Source organism: Mchenga conophoros, linkage group LG3 (genome assembly GCF_057382185.1).
Source record: "Mchenga conophoros isolate Kocher_MC1m ecotype Shallow Benthic linkage group LG3, M_conophoros_male_GT1.1, whole genome shotgun sequence".
Taxonomy (NCBI): domain Eukaryota; kingdom Metazoa; phylum Chordata; class Actinopteri; order Cichliformes; family Cichlidae; genus Mchenga; species Mchenga conophoros.
Window position 1 is genome coordinate 65,878,751 of NC_140528.1, and position 18,799 is coordinate 65,897,549.

The window sequence follows — 18,799 nt, forward strand, 5'->3', positions numbered from 1 at the left end:
TTTATTTTTCCACACCACAGTTTGTAGGGCTTCACTGGATTTATGTTATAATAATAATAATAATAATAATAATAATAATAATAATAATAATAATAATAACACAAATCTTGCTTGAGATTTACATTAAAAGTTTGGCCCTAACTTTGTGAGTTATTCTAAAGGTTTTGCCATCGTGATTGGTAGAGCTTGAGCTGTATCAGCCAATCAGATTTCAGCAGTGATGTCACTTGCGGGGTCATCTTCAGAGTAAAGAGTTAACGGTAGGTTTTGGTCTTTGAAATTAGCCATTTTACCAGTGTTTTAGGGTTGTGTTAAGGTCCGTGTGTATAATGTCGAAAGTATATATTTTTTAATAGTCTGCTAAAGGAAAAAAAAGGTTGAAATGACACTTTAACGAGCTTGTTATTAGCAAGTGCAGAGTGCCTCAGGCTTTCACTAGCTAACCTTCTAGTGCTAGCATCTAATGTCGATAATGCTGCTCAATTTTGGGTAGCGGAGCTTTTACGTTTTATACAACAAAACTGTATTTTAACAGTTTTATTTTTTCATAAATATATATTATAAGCCACTACAAATTAAATAAAAAAGGGTTTCAGTGTTTACAAATAATAACCTTTGCTTTATTCCATTGTAAAAAGTACATTTATCCAACGTGGGATCTATAGAGTTATTTTAGCCCCCATACAGTTACTGTAGCTTAGCTTTTGATGAACATTTTGTAGGTACATGAAATATGTACCTACAAAAAACTTGATAAAAACAATTTGTGGGAATATGTGAACAAAATTATTTAAACATGTAATAAATAAGCTCCTATAAATTACCAAAATGTTGTAGGTTAAGGCCAGCTGCAGCTGTATTAATAAAAACTATTGTCCACCTTGTTTTTAATACAAAGGTTTCAGATTAAAGTAAAATGTAGACCTCTAAAATAATGTCTGATTGTGATTAAAATAGTTCAAACAAAGACCAAATTACTCCTGCATCGCATTGGGCCTTGTGTTATGGAAATTTGATTGTTAGTCTTTGGACATCATGTTTTTGCTTTGTAGTTTTTTTTCTCTGAATGACTTTTTACTGTCCTTTACAAAGGCATGTCCATCTGCGATGACACCCTCCTGTGTAATTTCCCAAAGTGTCGCGCTAAGCTGAGCGCCTTCGCTTGGGTCACAGCGTGCTCACATGTTTTCTGTGATCAGCACGGATCTGAGAAGTTCAGCTGTTCTCCAGTCATCTGCCCTGCATGCTCGTCTGCACTGTCTGGAAAGCTGGACATTGTGAGGATGGAGCTGTCGCCCTCTGAGGAGTATAAAGCGATGGTGCTGACAGGTCTGCGACCAGACATAGTGCTGGACATCAGTTCCCGTGCTCTGGCCTTCTGGAGCTATCAGGTCAAGTATCTCCATGTGAACAATCAATACAAAAGCAGACAAGTGTGAGAGAAGCTCCCACATCATCCCAGAAAAATCTAATTTTTTATTCGTAAAGTAGCATTAGCATATGTAATGATGCCATGCCCATCTGATCAAAACAAGTTACAGAATGTAAGTTGTCTCTTTTTATCTACGCTTGAAACCAGGATAATTTTCTAGCTGTGATCCCTCCCCTTTTTTAATTATTTTTTAACTCATGCTAAATGCTAAATTTGAGATTCTGTTTATTTAAAGAATTAAAATGATGAAAAAGGTGAGTTGGTAAACAATCAGCTGATTCCGAGGTGCTCAGCTGGCCGTGTACTTCCTCGTATATAAACCCTGATGGTCCGTTTATGTCAGTCAGATCTTGTGTAGCGTGTAAGTGTTGGTGTGTGCAGGTGCATCAAGAGCGTATCTATCAAGAGTACAGTCTGTCACGGGCCGAATCACAGCTGAAGCAGATGGAGAAGGTGCTTACTCAGCAGAACCAGAGCAGAGAACTGGAGCTTACCGCCTTGAAAGGAGAAATCGCCTCCCTGAAGAAAGTAAATGACACAACTCTCATCACCACACAAGACATTAATACACTAAACTTGTAACCTGGTGTAAAATAGCTTCAAAGGCTAAGATGTAAAATTACAAGGAGCACGTGGTCGTCTTAACTGTGAATCTTGAAGACATACATAGAGTAAAACTAGATTTCTCTGTATCCTGATGGCCAGATGATGGACGAGTACAAGAGGAATTACAGCGAGGTGTCTGAGAAGCTGATGCAGAGAAACCGGCAGTACCAGAAACTACAGGGGCTGTACGACTCTCTGAGGATGCGTAGCATGGTGGTGGGTGCTGGAGAAAGACATACAGAGCAACAAATGGGACATCAAGACTACAACGCTGATAATAATGCCGGTAATGTCAGCACATTGTTGTTCATTTGTAGTTTTTAAAGGTGCATTGTTGGACAGAGATGAAGGCTTGGCAACTAGTTTATGATAATGGACACAGACATGACTAGTTATTTTCACTTTTAAAGGTCAAACCATAATATTGTTTTCAAATATGAACAGCAGCATTTATACTTAATCACAAATGACAGAATTTTAGCCCCCCTATCAGTATTAACCAAGGGCAGGGAATTTTTAACACAGCTTTTCCAACCGTGCTAGTTTTATTAAGTCTCGCACACGTGTCCTGAGCTGTCCCAGCCCATTCTTCTTTGGTACATCTCAAAAACCTCTCCAGATTTGCTGGTCTTCTGGCATGAACCTTGGTCTTATGCTTTGCGCAGGCAAGTCAGTGACGTTCACTTTGGTTATCTGGGGGTCGTTCTTGACCAGGAGCAAACTATGTTTTGGGTCGTTGTCGTGTTGTAAGACAAATCGGCGATACAGATCCAGTTTTGCTGCTGATTGCTTCAGGTTTTCTTTCAGAATCGTCACGTGTCCTTTCTTCATGATTCCTACCACATTGATGAGATTCCCAGTTCCGGACGTACTAAAGCGTGCATAAAGCATAATGCTTCCTAAACCGTATTTCATTGTGTAGACCGTGTTCTTTGGGTTATATGCCTCTCCCTGCTTTCTCCAAACATAAGCAGCATCTCTGTGGCTAAAGAAAGTGCCTCCAGTCTCCATAATTATTCTCCAGGTTGTCCTCACTTCATTCTGTCTTGAAAGTGTCTCTTCTGCAAAAATTCAGTTTTTCTTGGTCTGCAACCTTGCAGTCCGTTCCTGTGCAGGCACTAAACTAAACTAACAAATTCAATTTCCAGACTTAGCAAAGTCATTCCCTTGTGTCTTCAGAGTTGTTCTGAGGTCTTTAGCCACATCTCGTACCAGTTTTCTTTCCAGAGACTTATATTAAACATTTTGTTTCCTATCTCTGCCAGGCTTGCTCTGTGTGGCTCTCTTTGAATTTCTTGATGTGTTTCTCACTCTGGTTCGGAAACACTGCAGTAGCTTTGTATATCCATCTCCAAACCCTTGCTGAAGTGTTAAACTGTGTGTAAATTGGAAGATAACCCTCAGTTTTAACTTGATTTTACAGACTTTGACCATAACAAGTTAAAACACATCATTGCACAGTAGTGGTCTGTGCAATCAAAGGTCAGTTTTTCACGAGGCTAATAATATATGATACAATACATAACTTCTGTTAATAATAATTGTAACTACAGGGGTCCAACAAAGAATGGCCACGCAGCATACTGATGTCTTCGGAAATTTATTTCTCTCTCTCTCTCACTCTTATTGTCTTCAGACACCGTGAAAACTGAAGAAACACAAAGTTTACAACATAAATGTTTTGAGCTTATCAGTCTCTCATATCAGTGTCCATAAACAGTCTTGTGCAAGCAGAACAGAAAAATGCACAATAATGGATATCACAAAAATGTCCTCTCATTACCAGTGTAGAACACGTATGCAACATTATACAAACAATATACATGAAACCATACCGTGTGCGCCTCTTGGACCACATGCAGAATAACATTAACGCTGAGGCTGTAGATGCATCTGTAGCCATGTATCCATGCTAGCTACACAATGCCATGGTTGTGCTCTCAACCAAACTCTGGTCATGTGACAATTACAAACTTTGCCTCATACAAACTTTACAGCACTTTACATATTTAACAAACCCATATTTTGTAATCACATATTTTTTTAATTAATGTTACACTTTTATCATCTTATCTTGTAAATAAATGAACTAAATTAAGCATGAATCTATCACAGAAACATGAAATAACCAACATTATTTTAACTGTCTCAGGGACAGTTACAATAATGATATAATAATATATATAATATATGCCTTTTAAAAGTGTTACCTAACAACATTTACTAATGATGCCTAAATGTTAAAGGCATTATTAGTAAATGTTGTTAGGTAAGAAGCAGTAAGTTTTTGTTGTTGGCTGAGTACACAAACAATGTGAAGATGTCATTATGGCCTCTATTACCTGCACTTAACTAAAGCTGTTTGCTTTTTGGCAGAAAAACTACTAAAGTCCATAGTAAAATATCACTTATGTTCAGAAAACAAAGATAAATAAGGACTCTGCTTTCATAAAATCAGCTTTCACATTGTGCTCACGTTGATGAATGAGAAGAGGAAGGAATCAGGGTAAAAGAATAATGCTTAATGGCAACGAAAGAAGACAGGGCTTTTATCAAAAAGACTTTGTCATCAGGAAAGAACAGCAGGAGTAATGAGCTGAATGTCTATGTAAGGGAATTTTTAGTGAGAATAACAATGAAAGACATCCATCAACCTCCTGTGTGTCACTCAGGGGTGGCTCGGCATGCGACTCCTCAGAGGAGCCCTCCGTTCCTGTCCCTCGGCCCTGAAGGGGACAGTCGATTCTTGTCCGCCCTGGAGGCTGATGGAGGAAAGACCTTCTTCCAGTTCAGCTCCCCTGGCAGGGATAAATGCCGGCCCTTCATCAGGAGGCACTGAGAGCAGCAGTCTGCAGTTATCCATGTTACTCTCCTCTGTTCTGCTGTACTCACTTTAGCAGGAGACGTTTGCTCTTATTTTGTGCACTGTTTATTTCCTGTTCAAACCATAAATATGTATTTAACAGTATTAACAAATATGGGATTTCATTTTATATTTTGTTACATGTTATTCCTAAGTAAATAATAAAAATCTCAAGCATATTTTCACAGAGTTATGTCTTACACCTAACACTTATCTGTCGCTTAACAAAAAGCTTTCAGGTGCAATCACTTTTTCCTCATTTCTGTATTTAAATATAGGATTATAAAGTAATGAAGAGTTGTAAAGCTTTAAAAGAGAAAGTACAAATGGATCATTTCACATTTCTGTGTCATCAGATTCACATAATGAATATTGATGATTTGCAATAATCATTAAGAAACAGTATAGGTGGCCAGTCGGAGGATTTATTAGAGAAAGAGGCACAACACCACTGGATCCTCAAAGTTTCATAACATCAGAGATGAGGGAGAAGAAAAACTTTAGGGGAAGAGATTTTTAAAACTTTATTTTGGAACAAAGATTTTATGGGATTTTTCAGGTTTATCAGATTCTGCTGTTTTCCACTACATGCAGCATGACCATTTAAATGTATCTATTAATTTACATAATGCTACAAAAGATTTGCTTCTGGAAACACTTCATGCAGTGCTGTGGAAATTTAATAGCAATAATCTGAAGTAATCATTTCCTGTATGACTTTATCAGCCTTTCCTGTTGTAGTAGAGGAATTTTGGCCCACTCTTCTTTATAGCCATGCTTCAGTTCATTGAGGTCTGGACTTTGACTGGGTCACTGCATAATCGTGTAGTCCTGTAGAAAACCTTCATTTTCACATCACTGTATGCATCCTGTTATACAAAGCAGGAAGCCTTAAACCTGAGCTGTGATCAGTTCTTTATTGGGATCCAAGATGTGATGTGAATGAGTTTTTCACTGCAAAACCAAAGCAGTGCAAGCCAGGCCATAAAAACTGGTTTGTGGAGACATGAGTTACAGTGGATAGACAGCATGCTGAAAGTTGATCATCAGGCCATGTCACAACTTTAAATTAAAAAAAAAAAAAAAAAAAAAGTTAAAAATCATAATGACAGCTGAATTTAATTCAGTTGCATCAGTTTCACCAAGGGCTTTGTTACATTACTACTTTTAACAAAAAAAAAAAAAAAAAAAAAAGTACTACTTATGGGACAACTCAAAATGTCTTGTTTTTGAGAACTTTAGTTTTAACATACAAGAAAAAAAAAAAATACACTTAAAACACGATACATATTTTTTCTCTCTCCCTTTTATTTTATTTTATTTTATTTTTTTTTTTTAAACTGAGGTCACAACTGTCACGTCACAGGTTCTTTCCTTTACAGATAACCCACGTTCGGCCCCACACCCACAGAGTATAAAAAAGGTTTATAAATACAAAGAAATGTAACACGGTGTCCTATTTACAGATCTGCATAAAACTGCTACAAATGCTTCAAAATCCAGCAAAGAGAGAAAACGAGAAAGCTTGGTCCTTGGGCTTTCAGTCTGCTTCACTCGCTCTGAGGCTTGTAGCTGACGGAGGCAGCGATCTGACTTTTAACGTTTTGCTTCTTGCCGTTGACGATGAGCAGCAGAGGAGAGTCCACTCGTATACTTCTAAAATCAAGTGACTGGTAGAGAGGACAGGAGAAGGTCACATACTCAGTCAGACATTATTGCGTTGATTGTAAACAGCATTCATTAATGCAACACTTACCTTATCTTTATGGGTTATACTGTGTCGTTTAACTTGAGGTTCAGGAATGACTACAGAATCTCCTATTAGGACGCCCCAGCTATCTGCTGTGTTGTAAACCATCACCACTATACAAGTCTCCTCACTGTCCACCATGCCAAACGTACTGGAGGAAAAATAAAAAAGAAGATTGTAAGATTTTACATTTACAGCCAGAGTCAAGCTGCACGTGCATTAAAGGACCATTACTGTTAAATAAGATTCTCTTACAAGGCCATGCGACCCTCAGAGGCCAGGCTGAACACCACCTTCCCCAGAGCGGCCACCCCAGCATTGTGGCCATGTGTCAGGGAGGAAAGTGTCCGGGGTTCCAGGCTGCCCACACGGCCTGCCGGGGAGCGAAACTGAGGAGACGAGCAGGGGCCCAAAGCAGACGTGTTGAGGTTCGACAGCATCGTCCGTAACCGGCGGGCTTTCACCTTCCCCTGAACACACAAGGCAGACTGAAGCTTAAGGGAAAAACTAGAGTCAAATGTGCTCTTTGCTGCCATCATGTGGTAAAAAACTGACTTGTATGTCACTCTGATAAGCATTTATAACAGTGGAAGCAAACAGGCTCAAAGGTCATGTGCTACTCATACACATAACTACGACTAACAATAAAGACAACGTGTGTAATACAAAGATGACATTAAAGAAATTATGTGATCTTAAAATACTTGAATTACGTTTAACCACTTCAGTTAACTCTACTCTTCTTTTCTTTTTTTAAATCCATACTTGACTCAATGACATGATTTCTGTAGCCATTATTTTGTGTCAGGAGTAGAGAGCTACATCATTTAGATTACCCTTTTACTCTAGACAGATATCGCTTTGCTGCCACTGATTACATGTCAATCATTAACATTTTGGAGTATTACCGAGTATTTTACAGCATCAGCATGTCAGAGCATACTTAGTCATTGATAATATTAAATCTGGTGGTGGCTGATAAACCACCTTGGAGACTCTTAGCACGACCAAATCACAGCATGATTTTCACCGACTTCTTTTCTGTACGTTTTTGTAACAGGACATAAACAGTATGCCGGTACTTTTGTAAAGAGTCTCCTACCTTGTTCTGTAGGAGTTCGGTCACTTTCTCCAAATATTCCAGCAGCTGCTTCTCTCTCTCTGGTGGCTCCTTCCAGCCGGGGTCGAGCTCGGCGGCTCGACTGTAGCCGGCGAGCGCAGACCCGTACATCTCCTCGTACTGGAACAGTGTGGATCTGTTGAAATGCAGCTCTGGGTAACAAGAGGCAGCTCGATCCACCGTCTCCTACACAGGAGGAAAACGGGAATAAAATACAGATGCGCATGTTGATTATTTATTTACGGTATTCATTTTATTATTTATCGGTATTCCCTCTGGTGTGTATCCGTTTAAGTCTGTACTCACAGATTGTGTGTAGGCACTTAGAGCTTGTTGAGATAGCTGGGGATTCTGTCCACAAGTGAAAAACAGTGACACGTAGGCATTTCCCAGGATATCTGTAAAAACAAAGGCAGAACGACATGAATTAATGCCCCAACAGTCTTTAGCATCTCTAACAAAGAGCACAATCTGTCTTCACTCTACTCACACCAGGACGTCCCATCCTTCACGTCCAGCTGCACGGCCTGCCGGGCCATGTCCACGCTTTCCAGCACCTGCTTGCCGTGAGCGTCGTTGTCAGCCGCGGGCAGCTGCCTCAGCACCATGGACAAGTTACGAAGAGACACTTTGTTCTTGCTCTACAGAGGTGGAAAACAAAACATACTAACATGAATGAATCCTAACAGAAAGGATAGGAGAGGTTATCTGGATTAATGCTCAGAAATAGCTTTTAAATTCACCAGATGTTGTTGCAGAATACTTCAGTGGAAGTACTGATAGGGATTGGGAAAGCAGGCATATTTCTCCCACATTGGCTGTCTGTTTTATCCAGAATTGAATTAAAAATCCTGCTCCTCACAAACAAAGTCTTGAATAATCAGGCTCTCGTCTTAAAGACCTCATAGTACAGCATCGCCCCGTTAGAGCTCTTTGCTCACAGACTGCTGGCTTACTTGTTGTTTATTAGCTTATAGTTAAGCATAGCTGGATCAGGTGACCCTGAACAATCCCTTAGTTATGCTGAAATAAGCTTAGGCTTAAACTTCCCATGATTCACTGAGCATTTCTTCTTCAATCCCTGCTTTTCACTCACAATGTCACTTTTATCCAGTTTCCCTCCCCTCATCCCCCACAGGTCACAGCAGATGGCTGCTCCTGCCTCAGTCTGGACCTGCCAGGGGTTTCTTCCTGTTAAAAGGGAGTTTTTTTCTTCCCACTGTCAGGTATTTTAGTACCATGGTAGCATTTACTGGATATTGTTTTATAGTGACATTATACAGGAAAACTCTGTCATTCAATAAGGCCCCTTTGTTTTAGTTATTTTTCTCTTTGACCCAAGAATTGATGTGTGAGAATCACAGGCTGGTACAAGGTTGAAATACCACAGAGATCACTCCCTCAGCTACATTAGTTTCTTAATCTTTTAGACGCCTGTTGAAGGCCAAATGGTTTGTTTCAGATTTCACTAATGTAAGAACTCTTCGTTTTGTGCCTTGAAAATATGTCGCTGAGATAATCACAATTGTAGCTGAACTGATAAACTACACAAAGGATGCTTCTTCACCCAAGGGCAGGAAGACGCTGCCTTATCTTGGTCTGTACTGGTTTAAACTGATAATCTGCTGTCTCATGAATTTTACCCTCTATATAAACTGTTGTACTTGTGAATAAAGTTGAGTCAATTTGGGAAGACAACCTGAAGCAGTCTCTGTTTTCTTGTTCTCCCAAGCTGCTCCCGAGCTCGTACTAACACGCTGAATGGCATGCTTGAATATTACTTGAGAATATATTTGACTGTGTTACAGACTAAGGGACATTCTCTGCTGATAGACGTCCACGCCTCGAAGGAAGTCGATCCACGGATTAGGCCCTGGAAACAGTTTCCTTCAGTCACCAAGTGCTTGCTCAAAGGGGGAGCGTCTGACTGGGAGTTTTCTCTGTATTATTGCAGGGTCTTTAATATAAAGCGCCTTGAGTGATTTGGCACTATATAAATAAAACTGAACTGAACAACAGTTTGGCATTTTAAAAATGTGGTAGATTTGTTTTTGACAATATGGCTACATGTTTTTAGCAAACAGCATTATGTTTTTATACAGTATTAAACAGAACACAAAAGTGAAATTATTGAATATTTTCTTTGCTTACTAAAGTATATAAAGGTCTTTTTTTGTATTACTGATTCTTGTGGTGTGAATGGACGAGTCTGAAAACTTTCCAGCTTTACCAAAGTCAACAACTACCCATCACACACGTCCAAAGAGCTGAACAGATTGTTCAGATAACTAACTAACTATGGTTGCGATTAAAGCGTCAGACCAACAACTATGGAGATAATGAGCTAATATAATATAATAATCTAACAGATCTGTCTGCCTGAGCAGAGATCAGCTGCACACAAACCAATTTGAAGTGGATTTTGTGTTTCCTGGTTTGGGTTCAATGATTAGAAATGTGGAGATTGTTTCACCAGTAACTGGAAACTTGGGTCACATCACATAAACTGAAAATGTATTAATATGTGTATAACAATTATTCATAATAAAGTTTGAATTACAAGAGATTCCTGGGATAAATTGTGGGGGAAAAAAAAAAAATGGAGTAACCTGGTAAAAGCAGGAGTGTTTGCAGGTATGGAATGTGAGAAGACAATAAACCAAAGAGGACAAACCTTCCTTTCTCCATCATTACCTGCTGTAAGGCACCAGTGAAGCAGTTTTTGGCACCGATCAGGTCTCCTTTTTTCCAGTACTGCTCCCCTAACGTGTTCCAGCCCTCCACCAGGCCAGGCTGCAGCTTCACCGCGCGGGACAGACACTCCTCTGCTGCAGCACTGAAGTCTGGAGCCACGTTCAGACATCGTCCCTTTTGCAGCAAGAACTCGGCTTTGTGTTTAAAGGCGTCTGTTGGAAGTTGTAAACGGAGCAGTTGTGAATGAAAGCCTGCAAATTAACTCACTTTTTTTTTTTTTTTTTTTTTTTAAATTTAAAGAGACCCTTACCTTCTTTTTCCTCCAGCTTCTTCAGCGTTTGTGCCATCTCCTCTGCTACGTCGCTGTGTTTCCGTCCTGCATCCTCCACACTGTGAGTCTCAAAATAACAATCTCTGAACTTATACAGCTCATCCACCAGCTCCTGTCGGGAGAGAAGACAAGAAACAGACATAAAAATAGATCAAAAACACATTTCTCTTAACCACATCTGCCTGTAGTACAACACTGAGACACAACAACACATCAACAAATACTGCTGAGGAGTGAAACTACCCGAGTAACTAATAATTTAACTAGTACTAACAGTTTATACTACACTTGCGAATGTTCTGTGCAAAAGTCTGTAGCCACTGCAGATTTCTTTACACCACGTTAGAAAACAGGTGTACAGCGATTTATTAAAATTAATAAACATATATGGAAATACAGTATACAAAGGCAAAAAAAAGGAGTCTTTGGGAATAGTTCTTGTGGCTTCTTTAATGACATTCAAAGCTCTTCTTTGGATGCTGGCTGCCTTTTGTTCTGTTCTCTGTGAAGATGATCCTAAACCCCTGAAGAAAAACAATGGAGCCATTGCCCATCAGACTTTTTCCACATGGATCAAAATATGACGGTATTATCAGTGTTCAGAATTTCACTAATTTTGATAAGATCGTCAACATCACTGGCTCTCATCAGTACATACTAACAATGATTTGGACCAAAAAACACTGTCATATGTAAAATTTGGGTTCATCACTCCATCAGACCTTTTGCCACTGATTTTCAGTCCAGTTGTTACGTATGTGGGCATACCGCATTTTTCCTATTTCTTAAGTACATGACTTTCAGTTACTGTTCCATCTACTATACGTCCACCACTTGTTCAGTTTCCTTATTTTTCTTAAGGACACACTGCACACCATGCATGAGATATAGCATAGTTTTACGCTAATACCTCTTTGGGAATCGCCCATTTGTGCAAAAATACCGTTTTCTGTCTGTCAAGCTGTTATCTTTCGCGTTTTCCATAGATACGACTAAAGAAGTTGGAAGAAATTATGCATTTTTGTGACAAGCTGCTGATAAAAAAAAGTCCCTAAAGATACAATTAAAAATTGGTTCTTTGTCAACATGTTTGTTATGTGTAGACATGACAGCATTTTCAGGCTTGGATGATTCACATTTCACTTTGGAGTCATTTAAACAAACAAACAAAAGCATTCCTATGAAAATGGTCAGGTATAAGATCTGGACTGGAAAGGGGTGAAAAAGGAGCCAATATCAAAAGACCTCCATAAAACCTGGAAAACTATTGCTCAAGACCACTGAAAATATTAGTACAAGACTTTTGTGCGGTATTGTGTTACTGCATGTTCACTGTTAGTTTTTTCTCGTTTTCTAAGTTAACCATACTTCGCTCCTAAGTGAACGTCTGCTACACAGTACTCCCAGAGTGAAATATTGGTATTGAAATAGTTCGTTTTTGTAACATTATAAGGCACGAACCATCGAAGGGCCTGCAGAGAACAAATCAGTACAGCTGCACTCCTCATCCTTGGTGCACTAAACCAGAGGCACCCTGACAATGTGGTGACTCAGCAAGAAGCGCACAGATCAAAGCAAAGCGCGAATATCAGCCCGTTATCTGGTGGTTTAAAGCTGTGGTGTGAAACATCTGTGGCCAATCTAGCTACAGAAGGGTAAGTGTGGCACTCCTGCACCTGACATAGCAGAAAACCTTAAAGCTACTACGAAAAAAAATCTGTTCTTCGGCGTGACAGCTGCAGCCAGCTGTTGTTTCTGGAGACTCCAAGGAAGCAACACATGACACCGTCCTCACGGGAAGCTAGCCGGGCACAAAGGCTGGAGACAGTCGGAGCATTTGAATAAATGTGTGATTCCGCTGAGAAGAGTTACCTTCATAATCTGCAGCTCGTCTTTGTTTTCCACAGCCTCACCACTCTTCTCCTCTTCCGCCATCTTTGCGTTAGACCATGGAACAGCAGCAAAATCTGACAGCGAGCTGGAACAAAATGCGCCAAGTTACTTAATAACTATTAGATATTAGTCTATACGGTATGTCTGCTGCCACAGAAAGGTAATTACTTTAAGGAAGCATCGCGAGTGTAGTCTGTTTCAGCACAGAGGAAACGGGCTTTTAATTTCGGCGACGCCGGAAATTGAAGTAGTCCGTACTGAAAACGAATCCGCCTGGAAAATTAACAGATGAAGTTTAACGTGATGACTGATTTAGCTACCAACATGCCACTTTCGTAGACTGAGATATATATGTATTATATTTTACATCATATACCCTCAATCCTAAAACCACGACAAATCACTACGAAAGCGGAACGTTTAATCCCAATCAACCCGTGTGCTACCCGACACACGTTTTTGTGTTGCACCGTACCCGCTTCCCTCCAAGGGTGGACTGGATTCAACTTTTGTTTAGTTTCCCGGACACTCGGTGCTCGGTGAGGCCAGTATTGGTGTTTTTCCTGCAGCTGAGTCCAGCTCGTCATGTCGGACACATGGAGCAACATCCAGGCGCACAAGAAGCAGCTGGACTCTCTGCGGGAGAGGCTGCAGCGACGGCGGAAAGACCCGGCTCAGATGTCCGCCGGTAGGTTCAGGCCGGGCAGTGCCAAGCTACGCTGGTATTGATACCAAAGGGGTAGTTCCCCCCATATATTTAACTTTACGTATCTTAACTCAGGTCTGCAGCGCTCCATCTAGACTGTGTAAGCTGCCGTGTTATGGCGATATCGTTTCCCTCTGGTGCTCTAAGCGCCAAATTACAATTAGAAAAGCTTACTAGAAACAAGGAAAGAAGGGGGGGGGGGGGGGGGGTTAATTCTGTGATTGGTTTAATTAAAGAACGTAATATAGTTATTACTATGTCTGAACTACACCTTTCAACCATATCACTGGTGTCACTGACGGTGTGGCAAGATGTAAATAAACATCAGTGGGTCCCCTCTCAGCTGAGATCAAAGTTAGTTCACTGCACACACGCCAGCCTCTCCATCCTGTCTGCACTCTTGTCTCTTGTCTTTTGCTTTGATGGTGTATTAAGTTAATTGGGGGTTTTAAATCGGATTCGAAGCGCTTAACGTGTATAGGATAAAATGATTGTGTTTAGATGTGATTGAAGTGTTCGGTAAATCTTGAAAAGCACAGAAATGCGCTCCAGTCCATTCATTTAGTAGCTGATTTAATTGAGCGAATTTGCCTTCGCTGGCAAAAGGGGACCTGAGTTTTATCAAATGAAGGTGGGGTTTTACTCGGTTGTTGTTGGAAACTAACAAAATACTGTGTTCATTCTTGCTAAATGTGATGCAACAAAGACATTACTATCTATATTATTGATCAGTCAGGTATTTTGTTACAGATAACCAGTAAATTTAGCTCAGAGTATCCAGCAGTTGTAGTAATTTGCTATAAAGCTGCCTAAGCTCATTTGCTTTGATGCCATGCTGGGGATGTAGCAGTGTATATCAACAGTACAAGCGCTGGACATTTACCGATGGCAGTAATTGATATAAGCTGAAAAACTTTAAAGCAGTTCTGCTGTTTCACTATGAAGATTTCCCTAATTCCTCAAAACAAAAAGGAGTAACAAACAACAACAAAGGATGATTCTTGTACCATTAAATTAAACAACTATTTTTATAATTACTTAACCTTTTTATCTGAAAGTTATGAAACGTTTCAGGAATTTAAAATGGGAAATATTGACAATTTTCTCTGAACTTGATGCTTCATCCTTTGTTGTCCCCTCAGATGGTGGTGGCAGCACAGACGGTACCACAGTCAGGAGTGACAGCCCTGCCCCAGCAGCTCCGTCCACCTCGCAGGAGGAAACAGAAAAACCACCAGACCCTGAACTGGAGAAGAGGCTGCTGGGATATCTGTCTGATCTGAGTCTCACACTGCCAACAGACTCCCTTTCCATCACAAATGAACTCAACAGTGTGAGTTTTTGTCTCCGGTGCTCGTGTTATCCTTGAACTCAGTGATGTGGGTTTATTTTTGACATCTCTGTTTTGTTTGCTTCTCGTCACAGTCAGAAACAGCCGTTAGTCACGGCTGCATCCAGAGCCTGCTGCTTAAATTCTCTGCTCAGGAGCTCATCGAGGTCCGAGAGCCCACCTCGGCTCCTTCTTCTTCTACAACTTCCTCCTCCACATCAACCCCCACGGTGGTCATAGCTGTGGACCACACAAAACTTTGGGCTATGATTGGATCTGTAGCTGGAGCCCAGAGAACTGGAGTCAAGAGAAAAGCAGAAGACCAAATGCACAGCAAAAGGGCTGCAGGCTTCTCGCCCTTGCTTCAGAGCTCTGCTTCTCCTCCTCACTCGTCAACCACATCGCTGACGCCAGCCTCCTCCTCAGAGCCGGGGCCTTCGGCGTCAGGGAGCGGGACGGAGAAGAAGGGCAGGAGCAGTAAAAGCCAGTCGTCTCATTTGGACATGGAGATCGAAAGCCTCCTGAACCAACAGTCCACCAAGGAGCAGCAGAGCAAGAAGGTAACAGAGAGTTTTTATTGTTGTTGTTGCTGTTTTTGTTTCTTTTGTAACTGATTAAAAATCGGCGTTTCGTTACTGCTGCAGTTATCACGTGACTCTCTTTCGCATCCAGTTAAGCCGAGAGATTCTGGAGCTGCTGAACGCCAGCACAGCCAAGGAGCAGTCCATCGTGGAAAAGTTCAGATCCCGCGGCCGAGCTCAGGTCCAAGAGTTCTGCGATCACGGGACCAAAGAAGAATGTGTTCGCGCTGGAGACACGCCTCAGCCATGCACCAAGTTACACTTTCGGTCTGTATTTGCTTCACAAAGTCTGACACTGTTACAGACAAGTAACTGTAACTAACAAGACTGAAAGTTTATTTCCCTGACAGTCCTGGATTGTCCAAATCACGAGAATACAGGCTGCTGTGCTACAGCTAGAAAACAGCGTATCATAAATATGGGAAATTCTAGCTGACCTGCTAAGTACATTTACCCATTAATTGCTTTGTTTTTCAAGTATAGCAAACATCCATAAGTGTTTGAGTAATACTCTCTTTGGCCTCCAGGTGGCACTGTGATTATGCTAAATACTGTTTGATATAAATATGAGACACACCACGTTTTGAGAGTGTCCTGCTCATACATGTGTCTAATGTGCTGCACCAGAAGTTTTATTTTGCATCATTTTAAGTTTTCTAATACATAAAGTTTGGAAAACTGTCCTACATAAAAAGGGATTCTCTGCCCACTATTATGTTCATGTGAGCATTTAACAGCTTAAACCTTGCATTAACCAGCCATGCACCAAGTTACACTTTCGGTCTGTATTTGCTTCACAAGGTCTGACACCTAAATGCAATTTAGGTGTCAATTTTTTTTTACTTTGTGATGTTAACTTTATGTTTTGTCATACAGTCGCATCATCAACAAGCACACAGACGAGAGCCTCGGCGACTGCTCCTTCCTCAACACCTGTTTCCACATGGACACCTGTAAGTACGTCCACTATGAGATCGACAGCCCCCCGGAGACCGAGGGGAACCTGCTGGGGCCCCAGGCGGGGACCACAGAGCTTGGTCTCCACGCAGGGGACGCCGACAGCAATGTGGGCAAACTCTTCCCTTCACAGGTGAGGAGGAGGATGGGGATGATTTAAAAGAAGCCTATGAGACTGGACGCATTCGTGTGTCATAATGTCTTTTAAAATCGTAAAATAGTGTGATTTTATGTGCTTTGGTACTCAGTGGATCTGCTGTGATATCCGCTACCTGGACGTGTCCATCCTGGGTAAGTTCGCCGTAGTGATGGCTGACCCTCCCTGGGACATCCACATGGAGCTGCCCTACGGTACTCTGACTGATGACGAGATGAGAAAACTGAACATCCCCATCCTGCAGGATGACGGCTTCCTCTTCCTCTGGGTCACTGGCAGGTAACTAAAAAGAAGTCCAGAAATCTGGCTCAGTTAGCAGGACAGCTGACCACTTTATGTCAACATTTAACTCATAGCTGAATGTTTCATTTGATCTACAAATTAACGCCCCTCAGCCTGTTTAAGTTAAACTTCTAGAGAATAATGGCTGCTTTTTTCCCTATGAAACGCTTTCCCTTAAGATGAGACTTCACCTAGTTCACTACAATTTAATATAAACGTTTTAAAGTCTAGATTAGATAAATAGATCGATAGATAGATAGAAGCTTGGGCAACGGACAGTCATTGACAGAATGAAAGACTGGGTAAAGAAATGGGGCATGTCGTCATTCAGCAAGGCTCTAAAGAAGTAGACTTTTAGCTGGGAACAAGGTGTTTAAGTGAGCAGTGCACATATGCCCAACATTAACATGTGGCGGTGATGGGGAAAACCTGGTGGCTTAGTTTGCATTGGCTTAGCAAATAAATCTATCGAACAGGGAACTTGCACAATGCTTCTCTGTTCTCATTAATATGACATCGGCCGCACGGTGCCAGATCTCTACAGTTTTACATTCACTCGTCATAAATGATGAGAAGCCCGGTCAGTGTTTGCGTACAGCTCTTCACTCAGCTTCAGCACGACAGGAAGCTGGCACTACTTTGTGCTGCTATTCAGGTTAATTATTTACCCAAAGAAGGTAACTACATGTCTGACAACTGATATTTCCCCCAATCCTAAACATTATTCTTAGAAATGGTATTCAGACTCAACGTTCTCTTCCTGTTTCAGGGCTATGGAGCTGGGCAGAGAGTGCCTCAGCCTTTGGGGGTAAGTTTTGCCTTTCTGTCAACATCGTGTCATATTTTTCCCCTTATTTTTTAATCATTCAGCCTTTATCCTCCTCTCTCAGTTATGAGCGTGTGGATGAAATCATTTGGGTGAAAACCAACCAGCTCCAGAGAATCATCCGCACCGGCAGGACGGGTCATTGGCTGAACCACGGGAAGGAGCACTGCCTGGTAGGTTTGAACCAATCTCAGTGTTATACTGTGAGGACGGTCCCGTTGGGGTTCGGGCTCGAGGAATTTAACCTTCAGCAACTTTTTGCTTTTGTCGTTCTTAACCGTCCAGTAGCTGAAATAGCTGAACCTGTGTTGTCTCATTCTAAACGTGTTTGCCTTCAGGTTGGTGTAAAAGGAAACCCGCAGGGGTTCAACAGGGGTTTGGACTGTGATGTCATCGTGGCAGAGGTAAACAGCTGTAAATCCTCTGTTATACGTGGTGTCATTACCCATAATTCCTTCAGCCTGAGTCATGTCTGTGCGCTCTCAGGTCCGCTCCACGAGTCACAAGCCAGACGAGATCTACGGCATGATAGAGAGACTCTCACCCGGCACCAGGAAGATTGAGCTCTTTGGTCGACCCCACAATGTCCAGCCTAACTGGTAACATACCATCATGCTTTAATTTAGAGACCAGCGAGCTGCTCTACACACCTCACAATGTCTGTGTCATTTCCTGTCCAGGATAACTCTCGGGAACCAGCTGGACGGCATTCATCTGTTGGATCCCGAGGTCGTGGCTCGGTTTAAGAAACGTTATCCAGACGGCGTCATCTCCAAACCCAAAAACATCCAGTCATCATAACTGCTCACAACTCTGAAGAAGTTTGTTTTCAAACTGTTTTATTTTTTTTATACCTGTAAACATTTTTTAAATAAATATTGTCCACTAGATGCCCCGTCTCCATCTTGCCTGTGTACTTTTCACGGCTTCTCTGCACATTATCCATAATGATCGCATCGCCGGGAAATTCACATTTAACTATTAGACTTGCACTCAGTAAACTTCCTGTTCCATAGTAATATAACCAGAAAACAAACAATAGGCAGCCAGTCGAGTTGAACTCATGTGCCTGAGCTTATTCTGAGTTAGGAAGCAGCTTTGTTAAGGTCAGTGTCCAGTGTTGAACCGCGAGTTTTCTTGGGTGATGTTTTTTGCAGATGGTCGTGCACGAGAGGAGCCCTCTTGTTTGTAGCATTCCTGGAGTATTTGAATTTAGTTTTTAGAAAATGCCAATATTTGGTATCCTTGTGTCTTCACAACATTGTCAAGCA

At 41.3% G+C, this 18,799-nt stretch overlaps 3 protein-coding genes across 4 annotated transcripts; 2 read left to right on the forward strand and 1 right to left on the reverse strand.

The window, feature by feature from the left end:
* Positions 1 to 201: 201 nt before the first annotated feature.
* On the forward strand, positions 202 to 5,080 carry ccnb1ip1 (cyclin B1 interacting protein 1). The gene is made up of 5 exons (XM_085266772.1): positions 202 to 260; positions 1,093 to 1,391; positions 1,814 to 1,960; positions 2,138 to 2,324; positions 4,711 to 5,080. Exons 2-5 carry the CDS (start codon positions 1,095 to 1,097, stop codon positions 4,875 to 4,877), a joined length of 798 nt encoding a protein of 265 aa, XP_085122898.1. The 5' UTR covers positions 202 to 260; positions 1,093 to 1,094; the 3' UTR covers positions 4,878 to 5,080.
* Positions 5,081 to 5,314: 234 nt separating this feature from the next.
* On the reverse strand, positions 5,315 to 12,917 carry ttc5 (tetratricopeptide repeat domain 5). Of its 2 annotated transcripts, XM_085266736.1 has the most exons (10): positions 12,858 to 12,917; positions 12,669 to 12,774; positions 10,776 to 10,908; positions 10,466 to 10,677; positions 8,262 to 8,412; positions 8,078 to 8,169; positions 7,754 to 7,957; positions 6,907 to 7,121; positions 6,658 to 6,802; positions 5,315 to 6,571 (listed from the first exon to the last, which is right to left on the reverse strand). In XM_085266736.1, the coding sequence occupies exons 2-10, from the start codon at positions 12,729 to 12,731 to the stop codon at positions 6,452 to 6,454; spliced, it is 1,335 nt and encodes a 444-aa protein (XP_085122862.1). In that variant the 5' UTR covers positions 12,732 to 12,774; positions 12,858 to 12,917; the 3' UTR covers positions 5,315 to 6,451. The 2 variants fall into 2 exon arrangements, with proteins under 2 accessions (XP_085122862.1, XP_085122861.1); XM_085266735.1 differs by having other exon boundaries at positions 12,669 to 12,866.
* A 3-nt stretch (positions 12,918 to 12,920) lies between these two features.
* Positions 12,921 to 18,418, forward strand: mettl3 (methyltransferase like 3). The gene is made up of 11 exons (XM_085266731.1): positions 12,921 to 13,377; positions 14,538 to 14,728; positions 14,821 to 15,285; positions 15,398 to 15,573; positions 16,183 to 16,396; positions 16,512 to 16,699; positions 17,472 to 17,510; positions 17,593 to 17,701; positions 17,867 to 17,932; positions 18,015 to 18,127; positions 18,209 to 18,418. The coding sequence occupies exons 1-11, from the start codon at positions 13,275 to 13,277 to the stop codon at positions 18,327 to 18,329; spliced, it is 1,785 nt and encodes a 594-aa protein (XP_085122857.1). The 5' UTR covers positions 12,921 to 13,274; the 3' UTR covers positions 18,330 to 18,418.
* Positions 18,419 to 18,799: the final 381 nt, after the last annotated feature.

Coding starts and splice junctions, on each gene's coding strand:
- ttc5 (XM_085266736.1), bottom strand. CDS start 12,731: ATGGCGGAAGAGGAGAAGAGTGGTGAGGCTGTGGAAAACAAAGACGAG. Junction 7,122..7,753: donor CCGAACTCCTACAGAACAAG/GTAGGAGACTCT, acceptor TTGTGTGTTCAG/GGGAAGGTGAAAGCCCGCCG. Junction 6,572..6,657: donor GTATAACCCATAAAGATAAG/GTAAGTGTTGCA, acceptor CCTCTCTACCAG/TCACTTGATTTTAGAAGTAT.
- ccnb1ip1 (XM_085266772.1), top strand. CDS start 1,095: ATGTCCATCTGCGATGACACCCTCCTGTGTAATTTCCCAAAGTGTCGC. Junction 1,961..2,137: donor AAATCGCCTCCCTGAAGAAA/GTAAATGACACA, acceptor CCTGATGGCCAG/ATGATGGACGAGTACAAGAG. Junction 2,325..4,710: donor CAACGCTGATAATAATGCCG/GTAATGTCAGCA, acceptor TGTGTCACTCAG/GGGTGGCTCGGCATGCGACT.
- mettl3 (XM_085266731.1), top strand. CDS start 13,275: ATGTCGGACACATGGAGCAACATCCAGGCGCACAAGAAGCAGCTGGAC. Junction 15,286..15,397: donor AGGAGCAGCAGAGCAAGAAG/GTAACAGAGAGT, acceptor TTTCGCATCCAG/TTAAGCCGAGAGATTCTGGA. Junction 17,511..17,592: donor GAGTGCCTCAGCCTTTGGGG/GTAAGTTTTGCC, acceptor CTCCTCTCTCAG/TTATGAGCGTGTGGATGAAA.